The sequence below is a fragment of the Charadrius vociferus genome, unplaced genomic scaffold (assembly GCF_000708025.1).
Source record: "Charadrius vociferus isolate BGI_N301 unplaced genomic scaffold, ASM70802v2 scaffold362, whole genome shotgun sequence".
Classification (NCBI taxonomy): domain Eukaryota; kingdom Metazoa; phylum Chordata; class Aves; order Charadriiformes; family Charadriidae; genus Charadrius; species Charadrius vociferus.
Window position 1 is genome coordinate 1,283,568 of NW_009647052.1, and position 23,224 is coordinate 1,306,791.

The 23,224-nt window shown below is 37.3% G+C and overlaps 1 protein-coding gene across 1 annotated transcript; it reads left to right on the plus strand.

The window, feature by feature from the left end:
• The first annotated feature begins 218 nt into the window (after positions 1-218).
• On the plus strand, positions 219-22,822 carry SLC17A5 (solute carrier family 17 (acidic sugar transporter), member 5). The gene is made up of 11 exons (XM_009895758.1): positions 219-273; positions 2,519-2,715; positions 4,163-4,396; positions 4,902-4,989; positions 7,776-7,862; positions 9,141-9,259; positions 10,130-10,288; positions 13,185-13,317; positions 14,982-15,129; positions 20,687-20,777; positions 22,300-22,822. Exons 1-11 carry the CDS (start codon positions 219-221, stop codon positions 22,435-22,437), a joined length of 1,449 nt encoding a protein of 482 aa, XP_009894060.1. The 3' UTR covers positions 22,438-22,822.
• The last annotated feature ends 402 nt before the right edge of the window (positions 22,823-23,224 follow it).

Here is a 23,224-nt window from a genome sequence, read left to right on the forward strand (position 1 = left end):
GAAAGAGAGACATTTTATTTCAAGTCGGTTATTAAAGCAATATGTTCTTAAGTTTGCACAATGCATCATGTTCCAGTTGAGGTGGTTCACCTCATCCACAAATTAAAATACAGCAGAAGAGCAACTTCCTTTAACTGCTGTGCAACTTGCAGCACAGACCTATTTTTTTAACTGCAGTTTAAGAATCTTGTTTAATTATAGCTACAGTATTATAAAACATGCCCCTGCAATCAGAATTAACTCTGGATGTGGGACCCAAGACTACTGATCAAGGTAAGACCTTGAACATCATGGTTAGTTGCCTTAAATTTTAAGGGTGTGAACGTCTGTGTCTCTTTGATTAAAGCAGTCTCCTGAAGAGGGGTGACTGAAACGCATCTGGAATCTTCTCAAATCTTGTATTCTGTTAATCTCATATTCTCAGGCATTGCAAATGCACTTAGTGGAAAGACTGGGAAGCAATAATTTATCAGCCATTTGTTTCAGACTTGCAGATGTACATGTCTGTTAGATTTTTATGATAAACTATTTACAGTGACATTAGTGATCTTAGATTCTTGCACATCTGTTTGTGAACCTTGCTCTCCAGACAAGGTGTATACCAGTAAGAGGCTTCCAGAGGAAGAATAATGGATATTCCAGTTAATCTGCATTTCCAAGGCAGGGTTACTTCATCAGTATGATATTCAGCCTTCTGTTATTATTGTTTAACCCCAGCAAATACAGGCAGTGGAAAGCTTTACCTGTAATGATATTCATTGTTCTAAATCATATGACTATACCTTTTCTACTTAAGGCAAATTGCTTTTTAAGCAACAATAAAGGACAATGAATCTGCTTGACTAGTTTTTGTACAGTAAGCACTTCCTGCTCTTGGTGCTTACTGTTTTTTAAAGTAAGCAATAAAATCTTGGCTGTTCTCCTTCATGGCATTTAAAAATCAGATATGCCTTTCTCAAATGGTGCTGAGGCAAGACTTGCAATTACCGCAGGTCTGGAAGGTGTGTGCAGATTTGTACAGTAGCCTCACTTACTACTCATTTACTAAACGAAGAGCAAATACAGCCTCTCTGTGTCATTTTAATAACTTGAGCAGCCATAATGAACTGCACATAAAGTTGGTCAGACTTCCAAAGTGGGAAGGTTCTACTACTTTCATGAAAAATACAATCTGGCAGAAAGGCTCTGTCGGTGCCCCCAGTGAAAAAGACAAAATCACATAGGCTTATTCCTTGTTTCTATTAAGTTGCTTGGAAGGGGAGAACCTTTAGATAGTTGGCCACAGGGCATAATTTTTGCTTATTATTGCAGATCAGTGAATCCAGTCAAGAGACATACTGCAGTAGCAGATCAGGCCCCAGTCAGTCCTGTTGTTCACAGATATACTTGTTCTATTCATAATTTGAATTCTGAATAGTCAGAGAAATGTGAGATCACTGTAGACTGATTTAATATCCGCAGGTGCTGATCTCCAACCCTCCTGGAGTTTCAGATGTCCAGGTTATAAAATTTTTCCGTTAGCACCGCAGTTTCCTCACAAAGGGGGAAACTCCACCCCTTAACTATTTGTAAATTCAGCAGATTCTTTAGTAGTTTCTCAACCATTCTTCTCAGTACGTTCAGACATCCCCAGTTCATAAAGAGTATCTGCAGAGCTGTAAACTGTATTTTGTATAGATAGAAAATTTATTGCCACTGATGATGTGGTGGCATGTTCACACTGGTGAGTGTGGTGTAACTTACAGCTCAACTTGGGTCTGAACCTCCTGGTACTGATGAATGATCTTTGCCAAATGCAGCTGTGTACTACTGTAGAAGGGAGTCAAGTGTGTTACAAGGCAAAGTCTGATATCTGGTTTTAAATAGCTGACAGCTGCAACAGCTACAACATGGATTTTATGTTGAATCTAAGACTCATTTGCCTTTGTCAACTTCATTGTATGGTGACTGCAGAAGAGGGGCATAGTGAGCAACAGGGAAACTTGCTGTTTTACAGTGCTACTGCAGTGTTTGCCATTCCCCTTTCTGCTAGTTTTCACTGTTTCGGAGCTGTTAGATTACCTTAAGACTCTCTGTTTTTCTTGAACTGTTTTCATGTATATGATAGGCTTTCCTCTAATCTTGTGGGGTTTTAAGTGTGAAGTTCTACTTTGAAAAGTATTACTGTATTTTGGAGAGGACTTCTGAAAACCATGTTTCTAAATCCATTTCCACAGACCACACACCATACTTCCACTGCAGCCCCTACAGTTGTGCAGATAGCTACCCGTTGTCTAAACCAGAATTACATTTGTTTTGCTCATCAGTAGAAAAGTGGGTTGTTTTTTTTTTTTTCTTTTTCCACCCTCAGCCTCTACCCCATCGAATACACTCCTTAAGGTTAGAATAAGTAGCTTGTTTTCTTGCCTATTTTTTCTTACCCATAAATGGTGAGATTATTAGTAAAAACTGCTTATCAGTTATTCTTATTTTGTTAGGTTCTGCTAAAACAAAAGTTTTTCATTTACTCTCGTTTCAGTCCCTGCATGCTGCTCAGCTCGCTACAATCTAGCACTACTGGCCTTTTTTGGGTTCTTCCTTCTGTACGCATTACGTGTGAACCTAAGCGTTGCTCTGGTGGATATGGTAGAACCTAACACAAGCTTAGCAAAGAATACGACTTCCAATGTGTGTCCAGAGCATTCCTCCACCATAAATGTTCCTCGCAACACAACGGTGAGGTTTCAAACATATTGTCCTGTAATGTGGCATGTAAAAGTGTTTTTAATAGAAATCTGTGATTGATGACTCATGCTTAGGTGGCAGGAGAACAGGCTGCTCTTTACCAGATGGCCTTTTCACTGGTTTCTTTAAAGCTATTCTGAAAAATAATAGCTTTAAATGACTAGCTAATTTCAAAGTGCTGTGCTTAGGGTCAGGTTTTTTTAACGTGCATATTTTCTGTGCTATTCCTTACAAATTGGCTAATCTTGTAGATCTACTATAACTCAGTGTTTTATATGCTAGTGATCAACTGCTACTGCTACATCTGCGTCAGAGCTCACATCATTGTCTATATTTGCCTGTTCTTCGTACAGTTTCAATGGCATGAAATTTCATTACAAATTAACACGAAATATTTTTCTCCTCATTTCTTTGATCTCTTTCCCAGATCATGATTCTTGTCTTTATATCCTTTATCTCTGACTTCACTTCCAGTAATCATTAAAATCACATTTCTTAACTGAACAGAACTGTTGGATGTGAGAAAATGTTTTTAAAGAAAGAAATCACCCACTTTGTGAATTTGGACTTGCATACATCTCACCTTGTAATTGAAGTTTATTACCGAGCACTCTTGCCGTCTTCCTGCCTTCATTTTGTTTGCTGGTTTAGAGGTCATTTATTATTTATCATGAGCAATTATAGCTGCAGACTTTACGGGAAGAAGATTCTGTCTCATCACTTCAGTGAAATGTATGCTGCTCATTTAGATGCTTGCAAATAGGGCTTTTGGAAGTGATCCCAAACTTCAAAAATCACTCTGGGCAACAGTTCATGTCTTCTTGCTGACATCCTTTATAGCTTCAGGCTTCTTTTCTTGATCATCTTTGTTTTTATTACTTTGTCCGCTACATTCATTTTCCTTCTGCTGTGCTTATCCCGTTCTTTCACCTACCCTTGTGAGTCCTGTCCTTGGCTGCTCACTTTCTTTATGTTAAATTTAAGCTTCTCTGTCTCCTTGTTTGTTTTTCTGTCCATAAATTTTCTGCAGGAAAAGCCATTTTCTAGACCATGACAGAATGTCCACACTGTGATAGAGAAGTGGGATTCACACTCATGTATACTGAGTAGTCTGTACCTGTGTCAACTGAGCTGATTAGGACTCAAAAAGGGATAATTGCTCGAGCACTTACATTTCATGTTGTGATGATTTTCATTCTTGGGCTAGATACGTCTGGACAGACTGTAAACTACCTGAATTAGCACTACTTTGATTGAAGTATAGATGTGTGTAGAAGGAGGAGACCCTAGGGTAGAGACCATGAAAGGTTTGTAATTTAGGTGTAAAGGACTAAATGATGGATCAAAGTTATACAAAATATGGTCAGAGAAACTGCTATTTTGAACTTACTTAATTTTGGTGTTGTTTTTTGTTTGTTTGATTGTTTTTTCTTTTTAGGGGGAAAAGTATTCTTGGGATGCTGATACTCAGGGATGGATCCTTGGTTCTTTTTTCTATGGCTATATCATTACTCAGATTCCAGGAGGATATCTTGCAAGCAAAATTGGAGGGAAGCTGTTACTGGGGTTTGGCATTTTTGGTACCTCTGTATTCACCTTGCTTACTCCCTTAGCTGCAAATTTGGGAGTTGGCTACCTCATAGCTGTCAGAGCCTTGGAAGGACTGGGAGAGGTAATTGTTTTTCTCTATGTAACTTGAAAATGTATCTGAATAATTTATTAATAAATTGCAGTGATTAGACCCTGTGGGTGTCGGTATGCTGGAGCAGTATATGGATTGTTTCATTTTGAGTAGCTTAGTTTTAATTTTTTTGAATAATTAAAAAGTTTGCCCTGTATTTTAGCCTAAGTTTTTCGAATAAGAAAAAGGTTTTATTTGTAAGGACACTTGAGACAAAACTAGAATTATCCGTTCTCACTTGTCAAAAACTAGGAGCTCAGAACAGTATTGCGTGTATTCTCATAGCTTTTCCGGTATACACAGAATCAAAAGCAGGAGAAATTAATTCTGCCTGCTTACTCTCATGCCTTGCACACTTTTTTAAAGTGGTTTCTTGCTAAACAAGAAACTGACAGATTGCACTACTGCTTTTTAATGAAATGTGCTTTGAAACATGCAAAGTTGAAGTGAGTTCTAAAATTGTCACATTTCAACAGAATGAAATGTTGTTTTTTAGGGTGTTACCTTCCCAGCTATGCATTCAATGTGGTCTTCTTGGGCTCCTCCTCTGGAACGTAGCAAGCTCCTTAGTATTTCATATGCAGGTGAGAAATTCCCACGCTAATAACGGGATTATACATTTTTACTGCAGTAACAGGGAGGATTGACTTAAATCAAAGGGATTTATATTATAAATTTTAATCAGTATTTAATCTGGAAAGCATAATGGTGAAATAAATCTTGCTTTGCATTCATTATCGTCATTTATTCATGGCTCTTATAACCCTGAGAAAAGGTATTGATCTGCAACTAAGTATAAACTTCAGACTAAGATACTGCAAATAAAGGAGATTTAGTATTGGGAACATGCTGAGGCAGAATCATTGGATAGAATTGTTTGGGTAGTTTTTTGGTTGGTTGTGTTTTTTTTTTTTTTTCCAAGTGTTTTTGGAGGAACTCAAGGAAGAAAATGTCCAAGGTCCCAGGTTTTGCTGCAAGACCTCTTTGTCAGAGTCCAATACTCCCTGACCAGATTCTTTCAGATATTCTACATGTAATGTTTGATATCAAATTTACTTATTTGAAGATATTTGATGCTACACAGGATTTTTGATTTAGCAGAGTGATACAGAATATACTGAAAGCACAGTACAAATGTAAGTTAACACTTAGCAAAATATAGCAATTACAATACACATTGCATTACTGGTCTTTAATATGCTCACCATCATGACACTGGGAATCCCCAGTTGCCAGGAAGGAATACATGAGTTGAAGGTAGCTCAAGTCTGTTGTTCTCTTAGAAATTCTGTTGTTAGTTGTTTAGTTTTTATACTTTATGTTGGACTGAGCCATATCTTGCTGGTCTGGCTAACTCAGGGAGACAGTCACGCTTTTAATGAACCTGGGGGGGTGGGGGAAGAAACATTTACACCACCAGCTGATCCACTCAACTGTTGATATAGTCAGCTGATCCACTCAACTGACATAGCTGTTTATCTAAAACAAAGGCCACCCTCTGGTCCCCTTTGTATTGAGATAAAGACAGCTTTTTTTTTTTTTTGCAATAGCTGTGATCAGTCACACCCTGCATTATTCCCTGAGCTTCATGGACACATTGCTCTTGCCCATCTCCAAGCCTTCATCTGTTCTAGGGGTTTATTGGTCAGTCACATTGCCCAATGCAGTATTTGTGGGAGCAGGTAAAAAATGTAGCTTTCTAAATTTACTAGTCAAAATTGATACTATTCCTTTGAGGATGACACATTTTACATTCACTTAATGAAGTAATGGTTTGTTTTACTCACTCTTCCTAGTATTAATTCTGTTACAGCTTTCTTATTCGACCTGGGCTTCATGAGGAAGACAGGGCTATGCCATGTAAACTGCGGCTACAGTTTCTCAAGCAGCTAAGCCAGTTTAGTGGCTCTCTTGTGCAAACAGGAATGAAGCCTTAATTGTTTCTTCCACACTTTTTCTCACTTCCCTCCTAGCCAAGTGTCTCACTTCTTCCTTTGTACTATTTCAGGCACTCATCAGACCCTTCCATGAGCCACTTTAAACCACCTAATGCAACAGAAAGCTTTTGCTCTTTTCTTGTGTGTGTTTTCTGCCATATTAGTGAATTAAATCTGCTTTAAAATAAGTCTTCATGTGAGAGCCAGCACACACAAGTTAAGCAGAGAGCAGAGGGTTGGGATTGATGTCTACTGCATTTAACAATTGGGAGCTTTTAAAGCTGTCCTTTTGTATCTTGTGAAACTATATGCTAGTGTACTAGTGAGAAGAGGCTGTGGCCTTGAACTGCCAATTGTTAGCAGTCACGGATGGATAAAACATCTTGTGTAAACTTAGCAGAGTGTTTCCTTTTCCCCACATTTTCATGGTTGGCAATCATGTGGTCTGTGGTTTATTTAATCATGATCATGTTGATTTTCTAAGAGAACATATGATTGAGGTTATATGTAGTTGTTATTTTGATTTATATTTTGCATGAAGTGTGTGGTTTGTTGTCTGCGGTTAAAACTTTCTGTCTTAAATAGAAATTATTGTTTCTGTGAAGATGGAATCTAGGTAGCCAGTGTATCAACATAATATAATGTTTTCTGAGTTGAGACTAGATTTGAGAAGTGATCGTATAACTCTTTTGAGAGACAAGGTCAACTATTTATCACCAGTAGAGTTCCTAAGTATGTAAATAATATGGGTTGTGTTTCTGGTTTAGATTTGGGGCAGGAGGGAGGAACCTGCAGTCCTTTGCAAAATGTATACTGAATTATAAACTCAGGAATAGTTCTCTCCTGCTTTTTGGTTGTATCTGAACTTGAATCTGCTCATCTTTCCCTTTTTTCCTTGCCTGATCCTACACCCTGTCAAATTCGGGGACCACGGGATTTGAACCTGCTGGTTATATGGATGGCTTCTGGCTTTTGTTTCTGGCATTCCTGTTTCTGTGGAGCTAGTAGGAGGAAATTGATTGTATCAAGTCCGAGTATTTCTTCGCCCAAGTCCCTAATTGTATTATGGTCAGCTCTCTCTTGTTTTGCAGCAATGCCAGTTGACTAATGTGCATTGTTTCAGATGTACTAGAGCCATCACTTTATATTGGAGATGAATGTGCCAAGAATGCCTGTCTTTTATTGCTTTTTGCTTGTAATTTTGGATGCTTAGGGTTTTGTGACTCTGTTTACTTGAAGTTGCCAAAGCAGTTTATTGTTCCTGAGTTTCTTTAAGGTGAAATGGCAGCCCTCTAGTGGTGGTGACAAATCTGTTCTGCATGATTTATTACAGAAAAATAAAGTAAAATAACTGTGAAATGCCACTTAGTTTAAGGGGTCTACAGGAGATCTAGTTATTGTTTTTCCACTTTGGTTTTGCTTTCTTCTGGTAGGTGCACAGCTGGGAACTGTGGTCTCTCTGCCACTGTCTGGTTTAATCTGCTACTATATGAACTGGGTTTACGTGTTTTACATATTTGGTAAGTGTGTGGTAAGTTTTTTTTAATTATTAAAAGTACAATCCATATTCTTTCTGAAAAGCACTGTATACTATAAAACTTATTTTAAGTTTTAAAAACGTGTTTGACATGTAGTATTGCTATTTTATTCCTCCTGAGAAATTAGAGATATTTAAAGCTAAGTAGGTTCCTGTGTGTGGCTATGTAAGCCTTGCTTCCAATGAGCTAAGCTGTCTCTTGAGTTGGACAAATGCTGGTACAAATCAAATGCTCTTAAGTCGCCCACCACTTGGAAACAACAGGCTGTAATTTCTTATTTGAAGTGTGAAATTGAGTTAATAACTTTAATCCCAGGAACAAACTTCTACTTTGAATGAAAGAACATGTGAAAAGTCACTGCTGCTTTAAATGGAAACTGCGTGGAAAATCTCTCAAGCAGTCACAGGAACCCTGAAAGAATGCTCAAAATGCGAGGCATAGCATGTTTACTGTGAGTTATGTTCTAGAAGAAGCTCAAACACAGAAAATATTTTCTAATAACATGTTATAGATCTAACTGATGTTTTTTATAGGTCTATTTACAAGTCTGAGCTGTTTCATATTCTGCATGGGGAAGGGAGAATCAGAATAAAAGACAAGGGTTACACTTTCCTCAACAAAACCACCTCCAATTTTTGTATAAATAAAAAAGCATTCAAAACAAAGAATTGGACAAAATTAAATAAGTTACAATGTTATAGTTGTATAAAAATACACTAGGTTTGGATGGACTACTGAAAAGTTACCTTTTTCAAATGACAGTTCTGGGGTTTGGCTTAAAAAAGAAAAGGAGGATTGGTACATCAATTAAGCTGTATGTAGTGATATTCTGTGTATGTGTACAAAGTATTTTTTTGCTGTTAAACTTAAAGCAAATCTTTATTTCCTCTGAGTGATCCATGTCCTTTGTGGCTGTTCCATGTGACTGATAAAAATACAATATGTATGTGTACGCAACTTTCTTGCTGTATGAGACATTTCTAAGAGGAAGAAAAGAAAAAAAAAAACCAAACCAAACACCACAAACAGAAACAACCCACAAAACCCCACTTTTCAACTTAGTCCTCTTTATTGTTTATTACATCTAAGTGTGCATTCTTAAGCCACTTTGGGGAACTACTGTCTGTAAGTAGATAGACCTTTTTTCTAAATACTCTAATATAATTTTAAAGAACATTATTTCTCTAACTAAATAATTTGAGAGTGTTATTCAGTTGATATAATTGCTTATGTTTTATTTCTATCTTTTCCCAACAATAGGTGCACTTGGGGTATTATGGTTCTTCTTCTGGATGTGGTTGGTTAGTGATACACCAGAAACTCACAGGAGCATTTCACATGCTGAAAGAGAATATATACTCTCTTCTCTAAAAGATCAGGTACAGCACTTTGGTACAGTCATACTTACTTAAGTAAGAACACAAATCACAAATACTGTCATTAGCTCTGTTGATGTATAGAAAAACATCCTTAATCTGAGATAGAGGCAGAATTTGTGAAACAAAAAATTAAAAATACAATGCAGTTGTATAAGTGAGAAACAGTCAGTAATCAAACAAAGCATTTATAATAATGCCTTTTGTCACAGATCTTCTTGTGGTGCTTTTTAAATAAAAAGCTCAAGTCTATCGCTTGTCTTTAAACTAGGTTCAGACCTGTATAATGTCTTAACTTTGCAATACAACATTATATAACTTTTATTTTTCAATGCGTCTTCTAGAGTGAGAAAGAGATTACTGTTTGCGGAGAAAACATTTTAAAAATGCTAATGAGCATAAAGTGTGCATAAGAGTTTATTCCCCTGACTGGGGAGTTGTATTTACAACCTGTGAAGCTGGCTGAGAGACCAATGTTAATATCTGGGATTGAGTAGGAAAGATTCAGCTAAATAAACTTGAGGCATGACTTAAAATATTTAATCATTTATAGTAAAAGCAGAATGCAACAAATCTCAAGGGAAGGCATACTTTTTCAAATTCTGATTACAAAACATAATAGTAACTGGTTTATTTTGCAATAGTAAACAACAGAGCAGTAACATACATTAGTATAACTTCACTGAGAACTGAACACAGTAATTTATTCATTGCTGATGAGTTGCATCTATTGACTGAGGCTCGTTTTAAGCTCTTTGGAATGAATGATCAGCATAGATTTGGGTGGAATCAAAACACTGTATTTAGTAAATGTTCATGTCAATGTCCTGATCACACTTTCTCTTCCCTTTTTCTCTGCCTCCTGCTTGCTAGCTTTCTACACAGAAATCTGTTCCCTGGAGACCTATACTGGAGTCCCTTCCACTCTGGGCTATTGTTGTGGCACACTTCTCTTATAATTGGACTTTCTATACACTTCTTACGCTCTTGCCCACATACATGAAGGAGATCCTGCGGTTTGACGCACAGGAGGTGAGATAACTAAAAATACAGTCACTTTCTTCTGAATTAAAGACATAGAACCATAGAATGGTTTAGGTTGGAAAGAACCTCAAAGATCATCAAGTTCCAATCCCCCTGCCATGGGCAGGGACACCTCCCACTAGACCAGGTTGCCCAAGGCCCCGTCCAGCCTGGCCTTGAACACCTCCAGGGACGGGGCCTCAACAACCTCTCTGGGCAACCTGTTCCAGTGCCTTACCACCCTTAAAGTGAAAAACTTCTTCCTAATGTTTAATCTAAACCTGCCCTCTTCCAGTTTAAAGCCATTCCCCCTCGTCCTATCACTACATGCCCTTGTAAAAAGTCCTTCCCCAGCTCTCCTGTAGGCCCCCTTTAGGTACTGGAAGGCCGCAGTAAGATCTCCCCGGAGCTTTCTCTTTTCCAGGCTGAACAGCCCCAACTCTCTCAGCCTCTCCTCATAGGAGAGGTACTCCAGCCCTCGGATCATCCTTGTGGCTCTCATAAAACAACAGAGATCTTCCCTGCTGTTTAGAATAGCGGAACCTGTTTAAGAACTTCGGAATGTAAATGTATAGCTGAGAAATGTTAAAAAAAATATCCACACAATTAGGCAGATGTATCAAAAATGTTGCCTGCCTTGTAATTTCCACTTTTTTGGGGACATATTTGACATTTAGCTTAATGCTAGCTTTCAAGCTTATTTTCTGGTTGAAGATGCATGGTATCCATTTTTAACTGCTCAGATAATAGCTATGGAAGTATTTTTCTCTGTTATATGGTTTTTATGATTGCTTCAGATTTTATAGCTTGTTTTATGGCTTCTGAAGTACTATCTACTCCTCTTTTGCTCACTCATAAAGGAGAACATTTCCAGTTAAAAAAGAAAAACAAAACTTAGGAAATCATTGGACAAGTGGCATTGTTGAAAGTATTTTAAGGAGAAGGGGTGGGGAAAGCTTTAGTCAGTTTAGAAGCCTTTCCAAATTCTCACTTTGTTTTCTTTCATCAATGAGCAGCAGGGGTAAAATATCTTTTTTTTCAGTAAGGTAAAGTAAGGATGAAAGAAAACCATAGACTTAAGGTCCAAAAATAGTGCTTTTCAAGGAATTTTTAAAAAATGAAATTATTAAGAAAAAATTAGGGGGGCAGGTGGGGTGGAACATTCTTATTTATAGTAATTACTTGACTGTACTGGTCTTTGTTTAAAAGTTTCAGCAATAGCATAATTTACCTGGAGGTACAGCTCAAGTAAAAAGGTGCTCAGAAATTTCAAGGAGTTTAGCTTAGTCTTTTCCTGGTTTAACACATGAGGCTGGTTTAGAGCAAACTGAAGATGCATGCCGTGCAAGAAAGTGGCAATGCTAGCAATCTTGGCAGGAAAAGATGGAGAATCTCAGCGTTAGAAGGGAAGGCTGTAGTAGGGCAGGCTGCAAAATGGCTCGAAGAAACTAGTTGAAGTTGCTGGTTGGGTTCCTTATTATGCCTCTTGAGAATACCTGCATAAACATCTATGAAAGTCATTTGCTACCACAGCCCTCTATTGCATGTATTTTGTAAAATGCTGTTGCATTAAATGCTAACAGGTTCTGCTGTGAAGTGGTTTCCTTTGTCTCTGGGTGATGGTTCTTCTTTTCAGAGTGACTTAGAGTACGGGCTGTTGTGAACATTTAAAAAAAAAAAAAAAAAAGCTTGCATAATAGTGTTGGACTAACTTCGTTGCCACACATTTAGATGGAAATTGCATTACTGTTTTAAATATTCTACAGTTGCTCTTGTGTAGCCAAACAGTTTCCATCCTATAATAAAAGGATTGGTTAAAAATAATGCTGTGTCTTTGAATGGTGCTTCAAAAGTTGTTTACTTTACTGACACTATCTTCTATTTTTCAAAATTTTACTTACTGCTTTTGAAAGCTGAGCATTGAAAGCCAACAGGCAGCATATTTGAGTGCTGCTAGAGTAGATTTCAGGTGGGGATGTGTTTCTGGTCTCATTTCAAATTAAATTTCCTAGGGAAGCTTTCGGTTCTTCTTTGACAAATATACGTTTTGTAATAGTGTGTAAACATTAGAATATTTCTATCCAATAGCTATCCAAATACCTCTTTTTAATCACAGATTAGGTCCAATTATAGCTCTGTTATTTGTAATTATCCATAATTGTATGGAAAGGCTGTAAACTTACGCAGTTTAATAATAGCTTTTGTTTCCCTTTGTCAGAAAAACATGCAGAATCAGGAAGAAATCTCTAAACAGCTTTTGTTTAAAGTAATTGGAGTTAATTGGAGTAATTGGAGTAAGTAATGTCAGGTCCTGAATAATAGCTTTGCTTTGGGGTCATAGGATGTCCAGCCTGGGTCTGATGAAAGTCCTAGTCTGTATCTTGTCTCTGGTTACAGCCAGCATGATATGTTTCAGCAGATAGATATGGGATAATGTAATGTTGAAGAGTTATAGTAAACCACTGAGATTCCATATAGCTTTCAAAATTCTGAATCATATTTACAGTTTCCACTTTAGTAACTCACTTGATAGCCTCTCCTACTTGAAATTGGTGTTTCTGAAAGCTTGTGTGATCAGGTTAAAGTCCACAAGATACCTTCATGTATAGTTTTCTTTTTCCTGGGCCCAGTTACTGGTTTCAACCTTCTAGTTTTTGGTCTGGCTGCATTGGTAGCTATGGATTAAGTCATGCAATAGAGAGTTTACACATTGCTATCTTTAAAATGCTTTGCTTTTTCTATCCCTAGGTTTCTCTCTAACAGTAGTACCAACAATAGTTATGCGAATGGATGATTTTGACAATTCTGGTCCAGTCTCTGTTAATGCTCTAGTACAAGTGATTTTTTTCAGCATATTGAATTGTCATTTCAGTGTTTTAACTGTCTCTTTTTCTCTCCTTGACAGAATGGGTTTTTATCTGCCCTGCCTTATTTTGGCTGCTGGTTATGTATAATTCTGTCTGGGCAAATTGCTGATTATTTACGGGAAAAACAGAACTTGTCCACTGTTTGTGTTCGCAAATGTTTTACCCTAATAGGTAGGTGCAAGTATCATCTCTGTTTGCAACATATCATAGTATGGGGGAAAATTAAGAGTTTGGGAGATCAGTGGGACATTCTGCTGTGAGATTAGGCAGGATTGTGCATGGCTTGAGAGGAGCAGCTTTATTTGCACATTAATTTGTCAAGAGTAAATCATGTCTTTTTCCATAAAAATGTAGGCCTATTGCATAAGAGAACAATAAGAGATTGCCAAAAGCTTTGCTTAGGTCAAGAGACATCATTCTTAGAAGCAAACTGATTAAATAAATGATCAGGTAGAATCACCATTAAAGTGGGGATAATTGCTTGATAGAATGATGCCTTATGAATGGCTTTCTCAAACTGAGATGGGATATTGGTCTGCATGAGCCTATTCCCAGCCCTGTGTTGTTCAGTGTTTTCTTTGTTTAAGACTTAAGTAACTGAATAGGAATACGCTTGCAAAACTTACAGTTGCTACTATGGTAGGAAGACTAAATAGAATCCAAAATGGTCTTGACTAACTGGGAGGAGAGATGATCTGAAATCACCAAGAGATCAAGTTTTTAACAAATACAGGTAAAAGGCTGTATTTAGGAAGAAGTTGATTGCTGATTAAAAGAGGGGACAGAGGAAAGAAGGGGAGGCAGGTAAAGAGATTAGGCACAGGATCCGCACAAGTTGCAGTCTGCTTGATGTATGCCCATCCTTGCTGCCTTCTCAATTCTGCTGATTCAATTGCTTTCTTTAAAGTAGCTCTTTTAATAAACTCTCAAGCATTATTTATATTTTAAGCTTACACCATTTTGGTGATACAATTTACTGCAAGGGCTTGCACTCAAGTATGTACAACTGAGGGGGAAACATGCTGTTGCGTTAGGAAAAACAGGACTCTTAGGTTGGCTTCAACAACAAAAGTATGTACTTGGAGCTGTTTTCAGAGATTGTGATGAGGTCATGTGAATGGACAACTCTGGTACTGGGAAATGGGTACCAAAGTTAACTGCAGAGAGGAAGCAGCGTGCACTAGCTTATGATGGCTGCTAAGCTTTTTCCAGTACTTGATGTAGCATCTCTAAAGATAGCATGGGTTCTCTGTATTGTACAGCAGGCTCCAGATGTTGTACACTAGATGTTCAGCTCTTGTAAACATGAAATAAAGCTCATTCTAGAAGGCGTCTGCTGCAGAAATATACATATATATATATACACACATGTATTTGTATGAACCCTTCCAACTCTACTTTATTATGATCTAGAGAAGTCACTGTTCGCTCCTGAAACCTGGGGAGTTAAATGGGGATAATGTCTTTGTAGTGCACTGTTCACCTACCAGTGTCAGTGTGGCTTCTATTATTTTTATCACCATAAATAAATTAATTTGCAAAATCACTTTCAGTATCTGTTGATTTTTTTTAATTTAGTTTTTTTATCTAGCTGAAGTTTGTTCTTTGTGCCTAGAATGGGATTTTTCTCTTCTAGCTACTGTTTCCTGAGGCAGCAATGGGTTTGCAACTTATCTGCTCTTCCGCACGGGCACGCTGCTAATGCATGCGGTGCAGTACTGGATTCTGTACACTAGGTGGTGGTGAAAGTTGTAGAGAAAATGTGTGCATAGCTTCGAGCCTCTTAATGTCTCGCCTGTTAAAAGTCCATTGATTCTAAGATTTCTCTCTTAAAGGAATGATTGGCCCTGCGGTGTTCTTAGTAGCAGCTGGATTCATAGGCTGCAACTATGCACTGGCTGTTGCATTCGTGACCATATCGACAACACTAGGAGGATTTTGTACATCTGGCTACAGTATCAACCATCTGGACATAGCACCTTCGTAAGTATTGCTGAAGCTTTTGTTAGTGCATGTGATACATTTATGACCACTTTTTTTCTTTTTGTATTGCTGGGGTGCCAGGGAGATTTAGTTATGGACCATGTGCTGTACAGACCTGGAATGTAAACATTGACAATGACTCGGGTTTACAATTTTAAGCACTGTTTTTGCAAAAAGTGCAAGTTTGCCAGAGGATATGATATAAAAAACACTATAGAATAACTAATTTTTTTTGATACTGCAGTAATGAATAATATAATTTCTGTAATTATATTTACCAGGGTTTTGTCCTATTTGAATAATGATCCTAATAGGACAGTGTTTTTTGAACAGTGTAATGCAATTAAGTGTTTTGCCCTTTTAAACTTTACCATCAGAACTATCAACATTTAGCATGAACATGACCATATTTAAACACTGGCAAATTGTTTGTATTTGAAAAATATGTTGTATATGCTGGTGTCAAAATCTTATTACAGGTAAGTGACCTGTTAATAGATGATGATGAATCCTGTATGTACAAGATGACTAAATTTTAAGACTGGAAAGTTAGACTTCAGGCTGTAACTTCTCCAGTGTGTTACAAATTCAGAACCTGACAGATCCATCAATTTCCCGAAGAGCATGGGTGTATGTGTATTCTTTTGAAAGTCCACATAAGCATTCTTTGCACTGGTAAAAGTCAAATACTTTACTCTGTCATTCATTTATGTATTTGCAGTAGCCCATAGATATAAGCAGGGTCAAATGACTTTATGACCAAGGAGGATAGTGTTTCTGTACTAATGTGTAAGATGAAAAGAGTTGAAGTGTGAGTGGAGAAGGAAGAAACGTTTTGTAGAGGTGTTACCTAGGAAAAAAATCCTTAAGACCTGGGCAACTCAGGTACAAATTGAAGATGTTGTGCAGGCTTTGGTAAATAGAAGGACATGTCATGTCCACAATGAAGGACAAGTTTTGACTTACGAGAGGGATATGAAATAATGGAAGCCCAATTAATCTTGGCACATGAGATTAGGTAGCAAGCAAGAGGGAAGATGTCAGTGGCCAGCTATAAACAGCTTGTACTAGGAATTCAGTATTAAAGAAAAAAATAGCTTCTGTGATGAACTTTGTTTTAAATCAAGTGAAATTATTAATTTAGAAGATGTGGTTGAAGCAGTCCAGCTGGGGTATTGTGGGGCCATTGTACAACTTCTGTTTCAAGCTTAGGTTTGCAGAACTACAGCAGTTCATTTCCTAAAAATGTAAAATGTTGTCTAGGAGTTGGAGTTATTTATTCTATGTCTCTGTGTCTAAAAATACAAACATAAGCATTAATGTGAAAAGACACTGTGAGTTTGTCTTTAAGTAACTTAACAGCAGAACCTGGATGTCTGTGCAGTTTTGAATTGCCTCATTTTCTCTGTGCATCACAGATTAGTCTTTGTGCCATTGTTGTAATATTCCCCTGCACAGGACCTTTTGTTCACTCAGTGCACAGGATGGATCCTGCTTTAGAAATGATTGAGCGTTGTATAGAGAGGGAGACTGGCATTCATTCCTAGGCCCTCTACTTCTTAGCTGTAGGAGTTGGAGAGCACATAATGGCTGAGGCAGAGCATTACAGGAGAAAAGAAGGATCATGTTTAAGGTAGCTGAACATTGCTCTTGAGAAGTCAGTCCTTTCAGTGCTCTGTCACAGAGTTTGCGTGTGGTAAGTCAGTTGGACCAGACTCTTGTGAAATCATCTGTGAGGACCATGTTCAAACCCTCTGGCTTTAGGAATCTGGACTCTTAAGTTATGAAGACCGATGGGCCTGTCTTGAGGCTGGTTCAGACTGCTATAATATGTAAAGGGAGTCCACAGCAGCTCAAGTCCAAATTTAAACATCTCAGCTGAGAAGCTGGTGTTGGGTCCAGTGAGATTAATTGAGGCCTAGCTGATTTATTGGTTGCTTTCATATGCTTCTTCAAATTATCAAGTTCTGGCTTGCAAAAACCATACTGTAGTGTTTGAACATAAGAACAATGCTGTTAAATACTCTTAAAATGAGATTCTGAGGATATCAAATCAAGGATGCAATAGGGCCACACATTCTTGGCCTATGTTTTCATTTCTTATCTATAGGATAGGTTTCACATTGTGACCCCCATCTCTCAAGAGTGTTGTGAAAATAAACTAATATCGTGAAGAGTTCTATTGGAAAGTGTTTGGGATGATTAAAATTCTACTTCCAACAGCTGAATAGTATGCAGAAAGCAAGGCTTGGGTCCATGCACTGAGCAAGTGAAGTGAAACAAAATTTTAAATTGTGCTCGTTAAGTGAGTACAGTTCATCCTGTCCACTGAGTGCAGCAGGAAAAAGGAAATCATGCAACTGCAGTATGTGCCTCTGTGAGGTACAAGAAGCTTCTGTATGCAGGTTGAGGGCTAAAGTTTCCAGAACTAGGATGTTGTGTGTGTTTTCTAATTTGAGAGATACTTCACTTTGCATTTCTAATGTGTTTATTTCAAGGGTGAGCTTGTATATGACAGTATACAGAGTATTTTAGGTGTTGAAAAAAGCAACAAGAAAATAATTGTGGCATGATGCTCATACCTGTCAGCAGGCATTATTAGATTCACCACATGAACGACTGCTGATCCCTCTGACCAAATGCCACTCTGTTCTTCCTACCCTCGACAAAGTCCTGCTTCTATTCCCTTTGTATTTAAACCAGACAAGTTCCTCTAGCCTTTCTTTCTTCTCAGATAGGCTGAAGGGAGCATATTGATTATGAGTGCAGGGGAGGCAGGTGTCTTGCTAATAGCTCAGGAACTTTGGCCCGGGATTGCCTCTAGAGGAGAATGGCTGCATATGCGGGAAAACTTTCCTGGATGGAAACGTGGTCAGCGTGGATGCTGTTTTATTGAAATCAGTGATTTTCTATTCAGCACATGCATTCTTTAATTCAGGCTAAGTCTGTCCAAATGGAGACAGAGAAGGAAAAGGTCATGTCCTTGTAACAAAGGTCGTGGAAAAAAAAAAAAATTCTTCAAATACAGAAATACAAAAACATCTAAGATGGGAGGAAAAAGAAGACTTTTTTTTTTTCTTCTACTTAACTTTTTGCGACTGTCTGAACTTTGTTGAATGAAATGACCAAGGCAGACAATCAAAATTTCAAGGAAATGCTTGACATAATCGTAGAAATCTGAAATCAGGGCCTGCATAAAATTGTGAAGGAGACTTTTTTTAAGAGTTTACTTAGAGCTTGATTTTTTTTTTTTTATTTATTTACTGATTTTTTTTTATTTATTTATTTACTGAAAGATATTAGAATAACCAGAAGTAATTCAAAGCAGTTTCAAAATGCACTTAAATGCCCATTTTAATTGGTTAAAAGTATGCTGACTAGAATAGCATTTGTTGCTACTAAAACTTGCATTATGCCAAGAAATAATGATTATATTCACAGGAAAAAGTGAATGAAAATACTGATACTGAAGGAAAAACAATATTTGTTGTCTGGTTTTGGTTTCTAACATATATTTATTATGCCATCAGTGTATTGAATTGGAAGGGGTTGGGGATAGGAGGGAGACAAGATTGTTCTTGTGGGGAAAATATATTCTATTCTAGCTCTTCAAATCTACATCAATATGTTGCCATGATTACAATTTTTAGTATTGCTGTTACTGTGAGCCCTCGTAATATTCCTGTGGCCCTGTTATACACTAAACACTTCACATATCTGTTTTTTTACTCTTGCTTTTACTATTTAATGCTCTGCAAGACGATTTGTATTTGCTTATCCCCATTATACATAAGAACCTGACTAACAGCTTACTATTAGACTTGATCTACAGACATGTCACTTTTTGCTTTCCCATTTCATATGGGAGTCTCCGCTGTGCTGAGGGAGTGGCATAGCAGTTATCTGCATCAAACAGCAAGCGTTATCAAGAATGCAACCTATGTCAGAAACACTGGGCATAACCAGAGGCATTTAGCCAGCAATTGGTTGCCAAAGATCTTTGGCAACCAGGAAAGCTATTAAACTGTGTTTAGGTTTGAAAGTGTGTGTTAGCGCTATTGTAGTGCTTAAACATGTTGAAGACAAAATGCATTTGGTCCTACTTAAAGACTTTAAATGGAGTTTTGCTGTATGTGCTTATCTGCCTAAGGGAAACTTTTACACTTTCACATTCAGCTTCATAAAGGCCTGTTAATTCTTAAACGCTTTCCAAGATAAGAAGACTACATGCCGTGTCTATAAGAAATAAAGTTCGTTTAAATTAAGGCATTGGAGCTCAGTCTAAAATACGTTCCTATGCTTTAAACAGATATGTAGTGTTGAATTTGAACGAAAAAAAAAAATCAACTAATAGGCTAGATAATTGATTCTCATGAAAAAGCACATTTCTCTAATTGTTGGACTGGATACACATATCACAATCTTTTGTAACAATGATGTATGGTTGAATTCTCCTGTTTTGGTACATAAAACATCAAAGCTATGCATCTCCCTTTAGAGATGAAATTATATTTCTGTTATGTTAAAATTAGTGAGGACATAATTTCACTCTGCTGCTAAACAGCCTAAAATGATCACTGGGAGATAACTCCTTTCTCCTGAGGTAAACTGCAACTATTAGAATTTTATGATTCTTCAGCCAGCAAATCCACCTTGAAAATATGAACCACAGGGATCTCTGCTCTGGTGGTTGGAAGGTCGAGCTCTGCTGTAGACTGTCTAGCTCTTAGTTCTCTTCAGGCTCTCTCACGAGTCTGCACTTGTGGTACAGTTTCAAACATGATCTTTTGGCATTGCAACACTGCTATGAGAAAGAGCTTTAATTGCCTAGAGATGAGGTGCTGAGACTCAGATATTAAGCAAGTTACCAGCTTTTCCCTGTAAGATTTTATGGCCACTGGTGCATATGCATGCATGTGTGTGTGATGGAGCAACACGTTCATGGAACAGGAAGCCCCAGAATGGAACTGCAGGAATGGCAACCAGCAAAACTGGTTAAGTCAGACCAATTTCCCATTGGCCTTGACCCACAGAAAGCTGAAGGGAAGGACTGCCACAGCATTCTGAACTCAGTCTTTGGAACATATGCTCTGTAGTGTAAGTGGGGATATCCATCCGCACTGGTGATATTGCCTTCTTGGCAGACACTGTTCTAGCAATGATACCTGAACCAAGTCTTATTGTTGCCAAACAGTACTCTGTCATACTCCTTGTTGTCTTTCCACTTCAAGACATGCAATGTTTCTTTCCTAACTTTTCCCATGGATCCATTCCAGACAGTTGGGTTGTGGCTTAGCAAAGGGGATGTGGGGTTGGATTATGGATCCTGAGCAAGGTCATAAGTAATTGCAGCTAAATTCCATAACTAGCCTCCAGAAAATAGAGGCATAGGTACCAAGTTGTCAGTGAGCTGTTACTAGAATAAAAGCAAGCCATTCCCACTGGAATTTTTGTGTTTTAATTTGTCTGTGTGATCAAAATGAGACTGATGTGATCAGGTTTCCTCGACTGATAAGCAGGATAAGTTAATAAGCAGCATTAACAATTTCTCTTGCAGGTATGCTGGAATTCTCCTTGGGATCACAAATTCTTTTGCCACTATCCCAGGAATGGTGGGGCCAGTTATTGCCAAGAACCTCACTCATAATGTAAGTCTGCTTACTGTTTGTTCAGTTCTTATATTTTTACCTCCATTTAATGGAAATTCTGTCTTCTCAAGTCTGCAGTCATTAAATAAAATCTGGGTTATACATGTAAGTCATGCCGTTCCATTGCTGTGAATGACTTAATTCATAGCCTTTATTCTTCTGATTTTGATCAGGAGAATAAAGGTAAAATCAAAGACCTGTGTAGGACTTTAAAATTTTAGTGACTCACCCCTTATATTTTCTAGGAGTAAAATGAATATGTTTTTATCACAGTAAAACTCTGTTAAAATGCCAACTAGATGAGACAGTTGTGGTATTATTTTAGCAAATTAAGACACGCTCTTACTTGTTTTTCTAAAATCAGTTTCTCACGTGAGGTGTGGAGTTGTAAGGTCAGCATTTGTCAGATGAGTGAGAAAATAGATTCAAATGTGTGGTTTTTATAATGCATCCCTTTGTATGTATAGTACAGGATTAGGACATTCTAAGCTGTGTTAGTTTCACAAGACACCTAACTTGAACAGTGTTAAGTCTGACTTCCAAGATGATTTAGTCAAAGGGTGATTTGGAGTAGAAAGAGGGATAAAGGAGTTGTTTGATTAGTATTATTTTTTTTTTAAATCAACTATATGAATTATTCTAAAATCTTTTAAGAAAAGAAGATGAGAGGAGTAAGTTTATTGATACAGTTGAATTTTTGGAGTTGTGATCACTCCAATGATTTCCTTAAAAATAATATGAAAATATTCATTAATACACGAATCCAAACAAATTGGTTCTTCCAGACACCTTAACAAGTAGGATTTTTTTTAGGATTTTTTTTTTTCTGATTGGTTTGGGTATTTTTCCCCATACTAATCCACTGTTATGGTATTAAAAAGGGAAAACTGAAAAAAAAAAAAGCTGTATGACATCTACAGATATTACTGTTTATTTAAAAAGAAAAGAAGAAAAACAAAAAACAAACCACAGTTCTTTGCTACCTATGTCTTAAGGCCTTTCTTAAATACCAGAGTTTAAAGGATTCTTCTTGAAATCTGAGTAAAGATAGCTACCCTGTTTGGGAAAAAAAGCTTATGATTCTGGAATATCCACATACTAGTCGTTAAGAACAGCTTACTGCATAGCGCAGAGCGCTTCAGCTCTTGGATCGCCTGACCTGAAAGCAAGGTAGTGTTCCCCTTACAGTAACATTCTGTGTGAGTTTGTGTAGCCTTTGTGAAAATGTGACATTTGATATGAAGGTTCTGCATCTCGGATGATAAACTGATCTAGGTTGTCTACTGCAGTTCTGATAGGACTATCTGTGTAAGATGTACTGTTAAACTGAAGTTGACTACACTGATGATTTGATCTTTTATGTTTATAATGCTTTTATGTTGCTATGAAATTGTGCTGAATAGAATTTACATTTAAGTAGGCAAGGCATGTAGCAACAGTTTTAAAATTACCTTTTCTTGAGTGTGGAGCTGCAAATTGACTGCATCTTTTTTTATTTTTTCCTCTTTCCCCCTTTTGACAGAATACTGTGGGAGAATGGCAGACTGTTTTCTATATTGCTGCTTCTATTAATCTATTTGGAGCAATTTTCTTTGCATTATTTGCAAGTGGAGAAGTCCAGGACTGGGCAGTCAGTGGATATCACTTGCACAGAAACTGAAGGACATGTTGAAATACCAAAGCTGTGCTGAATCCCAATGTGCTAAAATTGTGTAACCAGAAAAGTGCCTTCCCTACTGATGCCTAGGAGTCTTCAGAGTTTTTCAGTTAAACTGTTTTATCTGTATATCTTTTGTACTGAAAATCATTTGACAGCATGTGTGTGCTATTTCCTAACAAGAAACTATTTTGATTAAATGTAATAGTTTCATGCTAGGACTTGATATCAAATATATGATCAGAGACAACATTTTAAATCGTTGTACTAGGCTCCAATTTTTTCCAGGTTTTAATTAATATTTTTCTGAATTAATATGTAGGCAGATGTTTGTTGATACTGAAATGAGAGGCAAAAGCAAAGTGGTTATGTAGCACTGTAAGGAGGAATGGCATGCAAAGAATTGTACCCAAAAAAGTGTTTTGACTTCCATGATGAGATTGATAGGTTTTTTGCTGTTTAAAAGTCTGGAAGAGCTCTAGTTTTCTACAATCTTTTATAATGCTTTTGTTTTGTCAGTAAGAAATGCACACATAATTTTACTCTATTTTACGCACAAGTTTTCAATTTATAAACATTCCCTGTTTCATGAATACAGCTTCTCAATTGATACAGAGCAACGAGGAAGTAAAATGTACCATTGTGACTGACAGAATAAGCCATGTGTTACTGTTCTCTGTGGTGCAGGTTTTTTAAATAGGCCTTATTTTTATTCATCTGTGCAAAGAAGAAGGGGTGCAACTCTGTGGTTTAAATCTAGACAATGTGCAAGAGTGAACTAGAAATAGAA